Here is a 16,534-nt window from a genome sequence, read left to right on the forward strand (position 1 = left end):
GGGCCTTTTCAAGGAGAACTACAAACCACCACTCACGGAAATAAGAGAGAACACAAACAAATGGAAAAACATTCCATGCTTATGGATAGGAAGAATCACTATCGTGAAAATGGCCATACTGCCCCAAGTAATTTATAGATTCAATGCTATCCACATCAAGCTACCACTGACTTCCTTCACAGAATTAGAAAACACTACTTTAAATTTCATATGGAACCAAAAAAGAACCCGTATAGCGAAGACAATCCTAAGCAAAAAGAACAAAGCTGGAGGCATCATGCTACCTGACTTCAAACTATACTACAAGGCTACAGTAACCAAAACAGCGTGGTATTGGTACCAAAACAGATATACAGACCAACGGACAGAACAGAGGCCTCAGAAATAATGCCACATATCTACAACCATCTAATCTTTGATAGACGAAAATCTTAGAAACTTTGAGTTTGGCAAAGATTTCATAAATAAAACATAAAAAACACGGACAGAAACAAAATTTAAAGTATATAAAAAGAAAAAACTCTTGGTATTCAAAAGGCACCATTAAAAAATAAAAATTCAAGCCTCAAACAGGGAAAAATATTTGCAACATGTATGATAAAGCATTTCTATCCAGAATATATAAAAGTATTCTTTTAACTTAAAAAGAGGACAAACAACCCAATAACAAATGGGCAAATGATCTGAGTAAACACTTCACCAAGTAAGATGCACAGATTGCAAATAAGCTAATGAAAAGATGTTCAACATCGCTACTCATTAGGGAAATGCAAATTAAAACTGCAACGGGATAATACTATATACCCACTAAAATGACTAAAATTATAGAGTGACAATTCCAAGTGCTTGTGAGAATGCAGAACACCTGGAATTCTCAAATCATGCTGATATTGACTACAAAATGATATGGCCACTTTGGGAAACAATTTCTTACAAAGTTAGGCATTCACTTATCACATGATCCAGCAATGCCATTTTTAATTATTCATCCTAGATGAACAGATACAAAGGCTTCTACGAAAATGTACAAAAAAAAAAAAAAAAAAACTAGAAGAGCCAATAGTTTCCAGGTTTAATTACAATAGTTAAAAACCACATTGAACACAAATATTCATTAACTGGTAAGTAGACGAACAAAATATGACATATTCAGGCACTGGAATACTACTCTGTACTAAAAAGAAACCAGCTACTGACACATGCAACAGCATAAACGAATCTCAGCAGCATTAATTGAAGTGAAAAGTAGCCAGACACAAAATGCTGCATACTGAATAATTTAATTTGCATGAAATTCTAGAACAGGTGAAACTACAGTGGTAGAAAGCAGGTTTCAGGTTGCCAAGGGACTGACTGCAGAGGCATGAGGAAACTTTCGAGAGGATAAAAATGTTCTGTTATATATCATCATTATGGTGATGCTTACATGACTATATACATTTGACCTACCTTGTTGAATTGTTCACTTAAAGTTGCTGGATTTTATTGCACATAGATTATACTTAAAGTTGAAAAAAATCTTCCCACAATCCCACCACATAAAGCAAACCACCATTAATATTATGACATCATTTTTTTCAGTTTTCATTTACATTTAATATTCAAAATCATGTTTTACTTGTATACTTAAAAATTTTTTAAATACAAGCTTTGTATTATCACATGCTTTGAAAGAGCAATTTATAATAGCTGATTATAATTTACCAAACTGTTCTATTGTTGGACATTTACATTGTTCACAAATTTTGCATATTATAAATAACTAAAGCTAGTTATTACATATGTGGTTTTTATCCTGGAAACTGGACCTTTTCTGAAGTCAAATTCTGCGTAATATTTTGACTGAGCACTGGAATGCCTTCTAAGGGGCCTGCCTGCCACCAGTTGGCCTCCACTTTCACCTCTCCCTACACTGTTGCCAGAGTTACTTCCCAAATACAATTGATGATATCCCTTCCCATATTATAACTCCAGATGGCTTTCTGTTGCTTACAGCATGAAGCCATGTTCTGTTGTGGAACAAGTGGCCTGTGATAAGCAGCTCTCAGCTTTCAACAGGTACTCTGCTATGGGTTGATTGTGTCCCCTCAAAAAAGGTCCCACTACCTCACAATGTGACCTTATTTGGAAATAGGGTCAGTGCACATGTAATTAGTTAAGATGGGGTCATAACTGGAGTAGGCTGGGCCCTTAATCCAATATGACTAGTGTCTTGAGAAGAAGATAGCCACGTGAAGACACAGAGACACAGGGAAAATGCCAGGTGAAGACAGAGGCAGAGATAGGAGTGATGCGTCTACAAACCAAGGAAGGCCAAGAATCATCAACCATCACCAGAATCCAGGAGAGTGGCATGGAACACATCCTTCCTTCACAGCCGTCAGAATCCCACTGACACCTTGATTTTGGACTTCAAGCCTCCAGAACTGTTATGCAATAAACTTCTATTGTTTCAAGCTACCCAGTTTGTAGTACTGTGTTACAGCAGCCCTAGGAAAGTAACACACACTCAACTTCCCTATCACTATGAACAGCCAATTCTTCCTTTTCAGAGCTTTACAAACACTCTTGTCACCTAAGAATGTTATCTACATCTCCTTCCAACCCCACTACTTTGCCTGGCAAAGCTAAGACTTCTTTCCAATATCTCATACCTCTTCTTGGGTGAACATTTTCTGCTTTTCCTTTTGCCTCAGGAAGTTGACTACATTAACCCTCACTGGCCTATTTTAAATTGGACTTGCCCTGTATTATAATTATCAACTCTCCTTTAATATATTGAGATTTTTGAAAGCAGAGATCACGTCTTACTCATTTTTGTGTATGAGTTAATGACATCTTAATTGACATACCTCACAGAAGATGCACAGCATGGTGGACACACTTTGGAATGACTCTGGAGTGAAATAGATCAGATCTGGTTTAAAGTTCAGGCTCCACACCTTATCAGCTACAGGAATCCTGGGCAAATTGCATAACCTCTCTGAGCCTCAGTATCCTCATCTATAAAATGAGGTTAGTAATTTCTTTCTAATGGGTGATGAGAAATTGATGAGGTATCCTATGTGAATGTGCATACAAACATGGTAGGCCTCTAGTAAATGTGTACCTTTTTCAACATAAAATTACCAGTTTTTTTGTTGAACATGTAGATAAGACTATGAAATACAAAGTCAGCATAAACATGTAGAAACAAAAGGCTGATTCTTACAAAATGTATTTTTTTAAATGAGACCTACTTCATTCAACAGTTACTAACAGGATCACACTAAATAATTACAATCTTGTCATTTTGATTAAAGAGCTCTGAGGATCTTGCTTTGTGTGTTTACTGGGGATAATTTAACTTTTGGCAATCCTAAAAGTAGAAAATGAAAAACAAGGGAGAAAGAGAAAAAAAAAAAACAAACCAAACCAGACACAGAACAGAGGGAAATAATCTGCTTCCCCGACAGGTCTCTGCCAACATCTAGTTGCCTAATGACTCATTTTTTTTCCCTCGGGAGAGGAGCTATTTAGTCCATAATCATTCTGCCCCTTGGACCTTTCTGAACAAAAATGAGCATTGAGGAATGGGCCACACTGTAATTCCAGCCTAGACCCAGGCTCACAGCATGTCTCAGGGATCCCCAGGGAGCCCTGCACTCACACAGATGTGGCCTGAACAAAGGTAGTGGAGTTCTGTCAGGATTCCTAACCCAACACCAAGGCCCTCCCAGTTTCTACAAACTGGTTCCAGATGGAGCCTTATTATTTTTTTCCGGTGAACACACAAAGCAAAGGCAACAAAATGAACATGTCAACTCCAGCCCTTCAGAAGTCTCGTAAACCACTTACATCTGTTCTCATCAGCTCCATATCTAGCAATTTCCTGAAAATAGAGTGCATTTATTTTCTTTAATGCTATAACTTGTCAATCATAAGAAATGATCCTGAGACCATTAAACTGAGCTCCATTAGAACTGACACGTTTTTATAGAACATCACTGTCTCAAAGCAGGATAAATGGGGCTCAGGACAGGCATAGCAGTCCTTTATTTTAAGGTTCAGGTCTCCAAAACAGAAGGAAAAGGTAACAAACAATACCTGATTCTAGCAGTAGAGCAGAGGAGCTCAGACTGCCCAGTTTAACTCCTGGCTTTGCCACTTTCTGGCAACTGCTGCAGTATCCTTATCTGTCATATGAGGATAAGAACAGTACCTTTTTACAAGTTTGCTGGAGAGATTAAACGAGATGATACATGGGCAATGCTTAGGACGGCATTTAGTACATAGTAATCCCTCAAAAATGAATGCTATTAATAGAACTGTTAATACTGTTGACTCTTTCAGATTTCTGCAAAAGGCATTATCTCTATCTACAAAGAAACACTTGGGGCAACTCATTCTTTTTCTCAAACTAGTACATTTCTGGGAATAATATGGGATTTAAGCAATAAGTTGTCATCTAAGACAAAGCAATTTAGAGGGTGAATTATTCCAGGCATGTCTTGCCTGGAATGGCCCTAAAATGTTCCTTTGTGCCCAAAGTTTATTATAGAACATCCATCAGAGTCTTACAAAGTATACTCCAAAGCACAAGAGCTGTTAAATCTCCAATCCACCCACTTTCAGCTTCAGAAACTTCTCAACTCCATGTTCCAGGCAGCCAGCACCAATCAGCTGAGGTTGGCAAGGGGATAAAACAAAACCTATTTGTCATCCATAACATAAAACTCAACTTGCAAAGAGGGCATGCAATCCATTTTATAATGGAGGTACTGGGGGAGAGTAATAACCTCTGCCTTATGAACAAATGTCATCATACCAAAATTTACTTCTATGTAGTCTCAGGAGGTAAACTGTGAGAAGAAACCATTATTTAATTCAAGGTATATTTGAAATTGGTGAAATATTGAAGTGGGTAAGGAAGTTTTGTGTTATAATTCTTCCAGAATACCACCAGGATACCACTCTTTATATAGAAGCATTAACTCATTACAGAATAAATTAGCAGCCCAAGGCAGAGCTTCCAAATGACTATGCCAGGAATAATAATAATAACCCTTTCAATCCTTGTGGCTTCTAAGGCTAGGGTGTTTGGGACAGCCCTATCCACAGCCATGAGGAGGCTCCTCCATGTATAGAAGCATGCTTCATAAATATTTTCACTTTTATGTGTGCTATGACCTGAAAAGGTTTAGGAAATGCATACATTTAGGTTTACAATATACATTTAGTATTTAGGTTTGCAGAATACTAGATACATTCAGGTTTACAGAATACATTTAGTATTTACAATACTGATTTAGGAAATGAATATGTTTCCAAAGTCCCCTCATTTGTGACCATGGCAAAGCTTAAGCATTATATGGCTTATCGTAATCATGGTTTATGATACTAATAGATTCTAGCAAAACTAGATACACATTCTTTATCTGAGAGCTCAGTCCTGTAATCAAAAATTCTGTTAGGGTTAGTGTGTTTGCAAGGGACAGAGATGCATTAAGGGTAGCATGAACAGTGACAGCTTTTCAAAAGGTCCACCAAGGGAGGCAGGAATCCTACAGGAAAAAAGACATGGCCTATTCAGAGACAGGATACAGAAGCCCGAAGCTTGAGAGAGGCCTCAGCCACAGAGAGTCTGGGTCTTCATCCTGAGATTCCACTAATAACATGACTTGGCTATATTCTCTCTTTGCTTCTCTCTGGGGGATTGTCTTGCATTTTCTCCCAGTTGGCTTTGTCACCCTCTAATTTTTCCCCTAGTTCTTTGCTTCTACCTGTTTCTAGGTTCTGATTCTCATAACTTCAGCCTCCTAATTCCTCCTGGTCCCTACTTCTACCCAATGGTCAATTTTAATCTTTCTTTTTCTCCCTCCCTCCTGCCCTCTGTATTTTTCAGTGTCAATTCCTGCTGCTAACTCCCTATTTCCCTTTACATTTCCTAGTCCACATTCTTCATAATAAGAATCTGGGTGGCCCTGCCAGTCCTTGTCTGGGCAGAACCTCAGGTCTTTTCCCAGGCCACTCACCAACCTGTGCTTTGACTGATCTTGGATCAAATGCTTACTGGCTGAGAGGGACTGGAGTCATGGGGTTCAAAACATGTCCCTTCAACAGAGCTGTGATGGGTGGGGCAATTTTCCTTTGACAGTCTCTAGATACAAAAAACACAATATATCAAGAACAAGCTACCTCAAGTGAATAAGGTTTTATGTTTCCACTTACCAAAAAAGATCTCTTAAATACATTCGCTGTATCATAAATAAATACTTTTCGTAATTTCTTTCTCTTTCTTCTCTTTTTCCTTCTTTCCTTCCATCCACCCATCCATTCATCTATCCATCCATCCATCCACCCATCTATCCATCGACCCACCCATCCATCCAACAGAAACTTACTGATTCCATCTATCTCAAAAAAAAAAAAACCAAAAAACAAAAAAAAAAAAACAAAAAAATCATATGAGATCTCTGATGATCATAATGGTCCTCAAGGACCATAAATCTACTAGGCAAGATAAGTTACGTGCGAAAATAATTTTAAGTGCCCTAAGAACAAAATGCCACGGAAATTCAAAGGAGAAAGACATCTTTTGGCTGGAGCAGATGACATTTCAGCCGGGGGCTGAAAGATGGGGAAGATTCCAATATTCATAGCAGACATAATGAACAAGATAAGCCTAAGTCTAAAGTTAGTAGAATTTTGTTACATCAAAATTCAGACTTTGGCAATTAAAGTTATAAGAGAAAAGTGTAATTGTAAAAAGTTCAAAACCGACTAAAATACACAGCATAAAGTTCGTCTCTCATCGTTGTTCACTTACTCTCCCATGAATCTTCCTTTCCAAAGGTAACTGCCATTAACTGCTTTCCATGAATTTGTGAGATGTTTTTCTATATCATTAAATTGAAGCTTTATAATTATTTGACTATTATACATTCATTAACCCATTTTACAAAGAGGTAGGTTAAATAACTTGCCAAAAATCACACAGCCTAGTGTGTAAACGGAGTTGAGATTTCAATCAAGTCCTGTTGCTTCCAAATATTTGACTGTTCCCATCACACCTTGTGTGATGGGGCTGTTAGTTTGAAATGATATCAAAAAACTCAATTCAGTCCTGCAAATAGGCCTTGTTTTTAGGGGTAATTTTGTACAGAGCTAGAAGTAAGCTAAAGGTGGGTACTCACACGTTAGCCACTTACAATAGAAAGTCCTATATATACTGAGATGGTGTTTCAGTTATTCCCTGACCTAAACTAAAGTTGTACCATAAGCTTTATTTCTGTGTCCAACAGAAAGTAAATTTTACTCTAATAACAGAGTGCTAACGACATTGTTGAAGGTTTAAGAGAAATCAGACATGTCTCTCTTCTACAATATCATTTAAAATAAACTCAATAAATTATTTACCAACTTTCTGCTAATAGGAAAGCCAACTCCATTTACTCAGGCTTCTTTCTTTCACATCCAAAGTGAAACTTCTAAGGTAATATATCATAGGGCATATGAGGAAAATTCAAGTTTTATGGTTTTAGAACACTTACCCCAGACTGCCATGAAAACAGCAAAGAAGACAGTGGCTCCATTGTCAAAAAGGTGGGTTACCTGCGAATAATAAGAATCAGTGTTGAGCTCATTTCTCATACATGATATTCCAATTCAAAGTTTTTCAAGTTCTGTAAAAATAGCTGTGATGATATGATGAGTTTTACAGGCTTTGTTTTGGGTGGGGGGAATATTCCTTTTGAACCATAAATAAGAAAAGGCTTCCTCTAATTGTGAGGTAGTTCATAGAGGAGACAATTCTCTTTATGTGGTTCATCTAGTTGAACATTTATCAGCAGCCCCAACAGTGCTACTAAGAATTCCCTTTTGTGTACTACAAAACTCTTATACACATACATATGTGTATGGATTTAGTTATATTTAGGACCAGGAAGGTATTGTTAGCGCTGCTTTAAAGGTTTTCACCTTCCCAAGCACTGTTTTTAATGCCTCATTTATTCACTTTGAAAACATGGCTATTTTGTTTATGTAGTTTTGAGCAAACATTTTCTGGGCTGCCCTCTGGATTTCAGCCTTATAAAAAAGAGCAGAACCATTAACTAAATCCAACTCTACCCTTATTAAAACCTTGGGTAATCACTATATTCACCTTCTGCACATAACACAAAGACAGCTAGCAATGCTTTATTGCTAGAATAATATATTCTATTGCAAACACCACAGCAGAAAGCAAAAATACCCATTTTTACTGCAAAACTGCCAAGCTCATTTCTGCCTCCAGTATAAATCATACCAATGTCCATGACAAATTGAAATGATGACTGATAGGTTCATAAAGCGTAACCTTTTTTGGGGGTACTTTCTAGCTACCTATAAAGTATACTTTATTGCCCCTTTGAGAATGCACCAAATATAAACAGGTTTTTCATGTTATATCAGAATGTGAAGTATTTCAGATGATTCTAAAAGTTTCTCTTTCTTTGAATAGAGGAGAGATGGGCAGCACTCAAATACCTGCTGTGAGACAAATGTCTGAAGCTTGTCTATTTCACATGCCAGAGGGAATGTTAAGCTGTATATTGGACACTCAGTATCAAATCAAGCTTGAAGGTTCTAGTGGTATTTGACTGGACTGTGCTCTCTATCAGAGTTTGTTGTTGTTGTTGTTGTCATTTGTTTGTTTGTTTGTTTTTGAGATGATTCTCACTGTCACCCAGGCTGGAGTGCAATGACGCGATCTCAGCTCACTGCAACCTCCGCCTCCTGGTTCAAGCAATTTTCCTGTCTCAGCCTCCCAAGTGTCTGCAATTACAGGCACCCACCACCAGGCCCGGCTAATTTCTGTATTTTTGTAGAGACGGGGTTTCACCATGTTGGCCATGCTGGTCTCAAACTCCCGACCTCAGGTGATCCACCTGCCTCGGCCTCCCAAAGTGTTGGGATTACAGGCATGAGCCACCGCATCCAGCCTCTATCAGAGTATTTACTGAGAGTTGCTAGAAAGTGTAGCTTGCACCATCAGTGTCCATTCTGGAATGGACTGCAGTTATCATTGTTTTTGGCTACCCGGATCATCTGTCTTCCATTCTCCTTTCTCCAGGTAACTCCTGCTGGTCCCAAGGGGACACATGGCTCAAAATAGAACCAATCAGAGTACTTCCCTGGGGCTGATACACAAACACTTGGAGACAGACAGCTTTCTGCTGCAGTTATCAATTTGACAATATATGAATGAGGAGGGGTAAGTTTATAGGGGCTTCTGGTTCCTAATGAGACGGTCAGTTAGCTTAAGCTGATGGCACCTTCTGCCAAAATCAGTCCTGGAGAAGCAAGATAGTAGATTCCAGGGACTAACAAAACACAAAAACAAAAAACAAAGACCCTGAGAAACCTCAGGGGAGATGGGAGGTTATCTTGAACTGGTATGTGTGTGTGATGGTGGTGGTGTGTGGGGAGAGGTAGGTTGTAGATACCAGGTAGAGTGAGAGCACAGGTTAGAGAAATCTATAAACTCTACTCTAGCCTCTCTCCCTCAAATGGCCATTGGACAATTAGTTTCCCCTCCCTCAGAAACCAGCTAAGCAGGCCACACCATAGGTGCTGGTGTTCCTGGAGCAATATCAGGGAATGCTAAAAGTCCTGCTCGGTTAGACATGGGTGAAAAGCAGGTGCTACCTGGATAGCTGCCCCAGGGCATTCACTCCATATCCACCTCCTCTTAAACCCCAGGGTTGGCAGATTATAATCAAGGGAAGTGCCAACACCCAATTCTGCTTTGTTCTAAGCAGGTTTTAAAATGAAACTAACCAGAAAAGTCCCCTGAGAGAGTGGTAGCACACAGTTGTGCCTGGGGCACGCTGTCCTCTCTGTAACTCACCAGGACTGACAAACTTGACCTTGGCCTCTGACCCTTACTCAAAGTGGCTGACGCCTCCAGAGGACAAGTACCCACAGGCCAAAATAATGAAATATACGGGGAAGACAACAACCCCTCCCCTCCAAAGAAGATTCCCACAGACATAGTGTAGCAGCAGACCAGGAGTTTAAAATAAGCACAAAAATTCGCTTAAGGAGATAAGGGAAGGAAGACGTAAGCCTGGAGCCAAGGCAGCTGGTAGTCATCTTTTCTGTTGTACAGAGAACTGGTCTACAGAATGATCACGTGGGCAGGGACACCAGGGGCCCTGAAGAACCAGTTCCAGGCTGTGAGGCCCTCATGATCCCACAGTGTGAGCCACCCCAGGATCTGTTCTAGCAAAATGTGCCGTTATATAGCTTTCTACCTAAGCCAGTTGGAGTTGGGTTTCTGATTCTTGTAAACACGAAAGTCAAGGATACAGCATCCCTATCAGCAGAACAGCCACTGATTGGACTGGATCCTAGCTCCAATCTGATCTAATATTTCTGTGTATCCACAGTCCCATGAAATCACTCTGACATCTCTAATAAACATTTTTAAAGGAAACCCTGTATAACTCCAATTCTGTCATTCTAAGGCTTGTTATCTTTCATTTTACTAAGTTTCTAGGCAGGCCAAATGTTAAATTCAGAATCTAAACATCTTGTGGCTTAGTAGGGCACAGTGGTAAAGAAGGCATATTCTGCAGTACAATAAACCAAGGCCCAGCTACTTATTGCTGGACATGCATGACCATGCATGAGTAATTTTTGCCTCTTTGAGTCTCTGAATAAAATGGAAATAATAATACGTATCTTGAAGTTACTGAGATAATTAGAAATAATCAATGTAGATTGTCTAGCTATTATTATAGCTGCAACTATTATAATTATTATTGTTCTAGGTCTTAAGTTAGGGAGAATAACTGCCAAACTAAGCCCCTATAAAATCTGAGCACTCACAAACTATTCATGATGATTCCTTACAAGAATTATTAAGGATCTCCTAAAAAGATAATTTTACTCAAGCATATCTTTCCACATAAGAAAAAAAACTAGGCTTCCACTTTTGGGGTTCCCCAGAAGCAGAATTTTAAAACCTGAGTTATTCACGCTTATATCTGACCTATAAACAAAATTATATTATGGACAAAGCTCTTGATCTTCACCAAATCTCTATACCCTAAAGTCACTCTGTTAAATTTATCCTCATCCACTCAGGTCTATCTGAGTGTTTCATAAAGATAGGGAGAGCATTTTGTGCTTTTTTTGTCCCTTGCAACATAAGAGCTCAAATCTTTCTAAAACCACAGCTCACTGCTGCTGTCTGGGCTCCTCCCACACAGACTGGCCACCTGCAGTACTAAAGACATTATAGATAGGCGGGATCCTGGGTTGCCTATCAAATGTTCTCTCGTTTAAAATGAACAAAACTCTGCAATGCCAAGAGAGTAGTTAGACAGATCCAGGCTTCAGTGATTACACAAGCTGGATAAAATCTGCCAGTGCCATTTATATCTGAATCTGGGCAAGCCAAAAGGCAGTGGATCTTGGAAAAGGCTTCACAAACCCAAATTTCAGCTATTCTTTTTGTGTTAGGGACACCATCACCTAAGTATCAAAAAACTCTAGGAATGTGAGAAACATGTCTAAGAAATAAAGTAAGGCATATCACGAGAAAGAGGTATGCAATAACACATAATAGAAATAGTGGTGCCATGTATTTTTTTTTTCTCAAAACACTTTCACATATATTCTCTTCTTTAGTCCTCGTGTCATGCCATTAGGGTAAGACAGAGAGAACACATATTTCCTGCATTTTAGAGACAAGAAAGCTCAGAAGACTGAGCTTCTTTCTATGAAAGAGGACTTTCTTAGAAAGGGGCACATGTGCAGGGCTAAAGAGATAAGTGGCTGAGCTAGCCTTGAATGGAGGTCATTTTGATAATAATGATGATGAAGAGGAGGCAAATGATGATAGCTGTCATTTACTGAGGTCTATTTACCAAGCACTATGCTCAGTATACACCTTAACTCCATGTGAAACAAACATCACGGTCTCCATTTTGCAGATGAGAAAACTGAGACTCAAAGAAATATCTTGTTCCCAGACAAAGAAATGGTAAAGAGCAGAGTGAACATTTGGACCTAACTTTCTCTGACTCCAGCACTGTGCTCCTCACACTGTGCCATGCTGCAGCTCCAATGGATGAAGTCTAGAGCCATGCCTTCCAAATACACGGACATTTAACAAAGATATCTGAATTAGAATACTGAATGATGGAGATAAGACTGTCCTACAACATTCGCTTGAAAATCAAAGACTGGAAATGACGGAACAGAGTTACCTACCACCCCTGAGGAAGGCATATGTTAAATTCAATCCATCTAAAATGCTACAGTTTGAAATTACCTTGGCGTATACACAGCTGTCTGACAGCCTCATGAATGGACAGTATTTATCACACACAGGACACATGATGATATCTGTAGCTTGGCAGACTTCTTTACTGGAAAAGAGAACAGGAAGAACTGCTTTTGATGACATAGAACATTTTTTTCTAACTTCATCAGAATGTTTAACTAGTAAATAAGATCCAGTAGATTAAATTTTTGCCCTTAGAAGCATCTTAGCTTTATCTGTTATTAACGTAAACAAGTTCTTGCACATTTAAATACTTTGGTAAACCTACTTATGAGGCTGTTCCTTATTTTTACATATTAATAAGTTTAAACTCAGGAAAATACATGAAGCCAAACACTGATGGTTATATCCCAAATTATAGAAATGTTCTTCACTTTTCAAAGGTCTGAAGCAATTTCATACTGAATTAAGGGAGTAAGAAGATACATAAAGATACTTATCTTGATCTCTATGTGTATGATAAGTTAAAACTAATATGGAAAACAAAACATAAATGACTAGAGATTCCAGCCCTATCCTGGAGGAAAACTATATTTAATTAACACATTAACAATTTCACCAGAAAGTAAAATATTTTCATAGGTGGGAGGCTTAATCACTCACTTTTATTTTTGCAATCACATTTGAAAGGCACATTGACAATTTAAGATCATTTCCAGCCTTGCAACAAGATCTCTGTGAGTACCTTGACCTATATTCTGGTGGGACAACCAAGATAATGATCATCGACACTGAACCACTCCCAAGGTACTAGCAAGCTGGTGAGATGTCTTTCTGGCTCAAGTTGTAAAAACACAGAATTCGTAAGAGAGAATTGTTAGTTCACTATTTTGCAGTATCAGCTGAGAAAAAAAGTGAAAAAGTTAAAAAAGAGAGCACTTACAGCCAGTGAATGAAAATGGCTTGTTCCGTGGACATACAGTGGCTTGTATGTCTGAAAAGGTGCCTTTTACTTCCATGGTTATCTGAAGACCATGGCAGCAAGGACAATGGATGGAGAGGTCCTAGTGAACTGAAACTTTGAGTCTTTCCATGAGAGGGTAGGAAGTTTGGGTGAAAAGCTAAATGTCTCCACAATCTGTGAACACCCCCAAAGTGCAAACAGCCACCTCTAAGTACTAAACAAAGGCAAGCTCCCCCAAGAGCTCCCCGTACCTGACTTGGCAGTGATCCAGAGTGGTGACGCCATACAAAAAGACAAACAATCCAATGAAGGCAGCTGGGAAGAGCATGCCAGTGTACCAGCCCAACCAGGCAAAATACAACCCAATCTTCTCTCCAAAGTACCGCCTGTTAAAGACACAACAGCCTTGCAAATTACAGTGCAGCGTGTAAAGTTAAGCATTATGAAACTCTGTGTGGTCATCTTACTTTCTAGTGGCCTTACGGGGAAACTGCAAGCAAAGTAAGCCAAGATAATAGAACATCCAATCAAATCTAGGATCTGGGCTTACATTTCTTCTACTACTACTCTATATCAGAACTAGAATTAGCCCTTCCATAAAATAACATGGTTGCATACAAGCTTATTCTGAGAAGACAGAATGGACTGGAAGGGGCTAGAGTGGGCAAAGGGAGACCACCTAGGCACACAACTGTCATAGTCCAAGTAACAAGTGAAGGCAGTGGAGATGCTGAGGTGGGGCCCGATTCGAGAGATATGGTGGAAGTAAAACCTATAGGATGGGAACTTTTTAAGAGATGACATTCCCTAGATGCTCCATAACTTCATTCTACTCAAGGCTTGGTTGTGCTTTTCATCACCCTTTATTTGCCCAACATAAATGCCGCTGTTCTTCAGGGCTCAGCTCTCCAGAGACTTCCACAGGGGTGCTGCCACATCACATCTGTTCTTTCCATTTTTCTGAATGACTGTAAAACTTATGGCCTCTGTCACACATTTTACCTAATTATGCATGGCCTTGTATTTTCTTTTCTTGATGTTTCAAGTATGTAGGGCCTGTGTTGCTACGGAAAACTGAGGTTTTCAGAGCCAGAGACCATTTGGCGTCTGTTTGGCTTTGCCAATAGTACTTAGCATAGTACTAGAAACACAAGAGACAGTTAATGAATACTCATTGACTAACCGCAACTGCAAAATCTTAATCAAAACACTGTCATGAATGGGAAATACATTGCCTACAGCAATTATCTGTAATTTCTAATCAATGTAATCCTGTAACATGCCACTGAGGCTGGGAAGAGAATTTACTTTTGTTTTTTCCCCCACTGTTTATCATCCACTGAGTCTGACCAAAGGAAAATGATCTCATCTCAGAAAATGTTTTCCATTCACTCAGATTATCTGGATTATTTGTTACCCACACAAGGAATGGATCACAATTCATTAATGCCCTTGGAACACTGAGAGTAAACACTTGGTGATAAGGGCGCAAATATAAAGTGCATTGTCTTTTGTTTTTCCTCCCTCTGGGCTCATTTGTTTTATGGCCCCGGTATTTAAGTGAAACAACACATCTAACTAGTTTAGGAAATAAGACATGACTTTCTCCTCAATAAGGAATCCAGGAAGTGTGGGTTGTTATTACCCAATCTTAATAACCGGCCTCTAAATAAATAATGAGATGTCAGAGAATAATGTTGCCAAGGCAGAAGGTTGGGCAGATATAGACGGTTAAAATACACACACACACACACACACACACACACACACGCACATATATTTACACACATATACACCATGGAATACTATGCAGCCATAAAAAAGGATGAGTTCATGTCCTTTGCATGGATGTGGATGAAACTGGAAACCATCATTCTCAGCAAACTATCATAAGATCAGAAAACCAAACACCACATGTTCTCACTCATAAGTGGGAGTTGAACAATGAGAACACATGGACACAGGGAGGGGAACATCACACACTGGGGCCTGTGGGAGGTGGGGGGCTAGGGGAGGGATAACATTAGGAGAAATGCCTAATGTAGGTGACGGGTTGATGGGTGCTGCAAACCACCATGGCACATGTATACCTATGTAACAAAACTGCACGTTCTGCACATGTAATCCAGAACTTAAAGTATAATAATAAAAAAACCCACACATTTCCACTTCACAGTTATCATAGGTTAAAAGCTCATATACTTTTTGACCAGCAGATTAAAGCAATCTTTAAAGGTTATTAGTTTTAAATGAAAACTAAGCCTGAAATTTATTGGAATGACAGTACTCCATATGCCCTATTTGCATAACAGTAATAAATATTTTACTTTGTCAGTAATATATATAAGCAGTGTTACCTTTGTACAAGATAGTTTGTCAATAAGACTCACATGGGTGACTCGCTCCTTACGAAGTCTTGTGACAGGCCCGGCTGATCTCACATCCCTATTCCTAGGTCCCTCTCTTAGACTCTTTTTGGGGGAAACTCCATCCTCATCAGAGGGATGGTAGGTTTACCAAGAACAGCTGATATATTCAGATGAGTTTCCCTCTTGTGAAGAAGCCAGATATGAGTGAGAGCTGTATACTTCAGGCTTTTTTTGCTTCATTGAGACCTTGTCCCAGCTGAGAGTCTGCCCTAATCATTCTGTGCAAGCTTTATATTTGCAGCTGATTAAAAACTCACCTCACAAGATCCAAAGGTTGGTATTTATACCACACGCCCCAGGAGGCCCAGCACTCATAGAGTAGATGTCGGTGGTTTTCTGCTCCATGGGTTCGAATGGAGTTTTTACTTCTATAACTTCCCTGGGATAAAAACACCACTGCCAGTGAGGTAGTACTCACAAAAGTCACAAGGAAATGCTCTTGGTAACACAAGTGTCTTATAGCAGGTGTTGTGATAGGAGTGGTATGAGAAAGAAATGAATCTTCTCTATTAAAGGGCAGGTGGTTTGATGAGTTATTCTGGACATTGTCTCGCTGCTGCTGATATCTAGTAAAATGCATGTGCTTTGAACTGAGTTCAAATTCAGTTCTGCTACTTTTTATCTAGAAGACCTTGGACAAGTTCCCTAAATGCTCTGAGCTTTGATTTCCTAATTCATAGTGGAACTAGTAATATTTGTCCCATTTGGTTTCTTATGTGGTTTGAATGAATAAAGTGTCTGGCCCAGGGGCCATGCCCAGGACTTATTAGTTCTCTTCCCTGCTTCTTTTTTTTTTTTTGAGACTGGGTTTCACTCTGTCACCCAGGCTGGAGTGCAGTGGCGCAATCTCAGCTCACTGCAACCTCCGGCTCCCAGGCTCAAGTG

General features: G+C 39.3%; 1 protein-coding gene across 3 annotated transcripts in view; it reads right to left on the reverse strand.

Annotated features, from left to right (window-relative positions):
• Nucleotides 1-16,534, reverse strand: part of ANO4 (anoctamin 4) — a 425,382-nt gene that overhangs the window by 64,021 nt on the left and 344,827 nt on the right. For all 3 annotated transcript variants that reach the window (XM_011966635.1, XM_011966636.1, XM_011966634.1), the window contains 4 exons: nt 15,907-16,028; nt 13,472-13,606; nt 12,305-12,401; nt 7,533-7,593 (listed from right to left, as the gene is read on the reverse strand). In XM_011966635.1, the coding sequence (XP_011822025.1) occupies nt 7,533-7,593; nt 12,305-12,401; nt 13,472-13,606; nt 15,907-16,028 (415 nt within the window). The remainder of the gene's footprint in view (nt 1-7,532; nt 7,594-12,304; nt 12,402-13,471; nt 13,607-15,906; nt 16,029-16,534) is intronic.

Source organism: Mandrillus leucophaeus, unplaced genomic scaffold, assembly GCF_000951045.1.
Source record: "Mandrillus leucophaeus isolate KB7577 unplaced genomic scaffold, Mleu.le_1.0 Scaffold768, whole genome shotgun sequence".
Taxonomy (NCBI): domain Eukaryota; kingdom Metazoa; phylum Chordata; class Mammalia; order Primates; family Cercopithecidae; genus Mandrillus; species Mandrillus leucophaeus.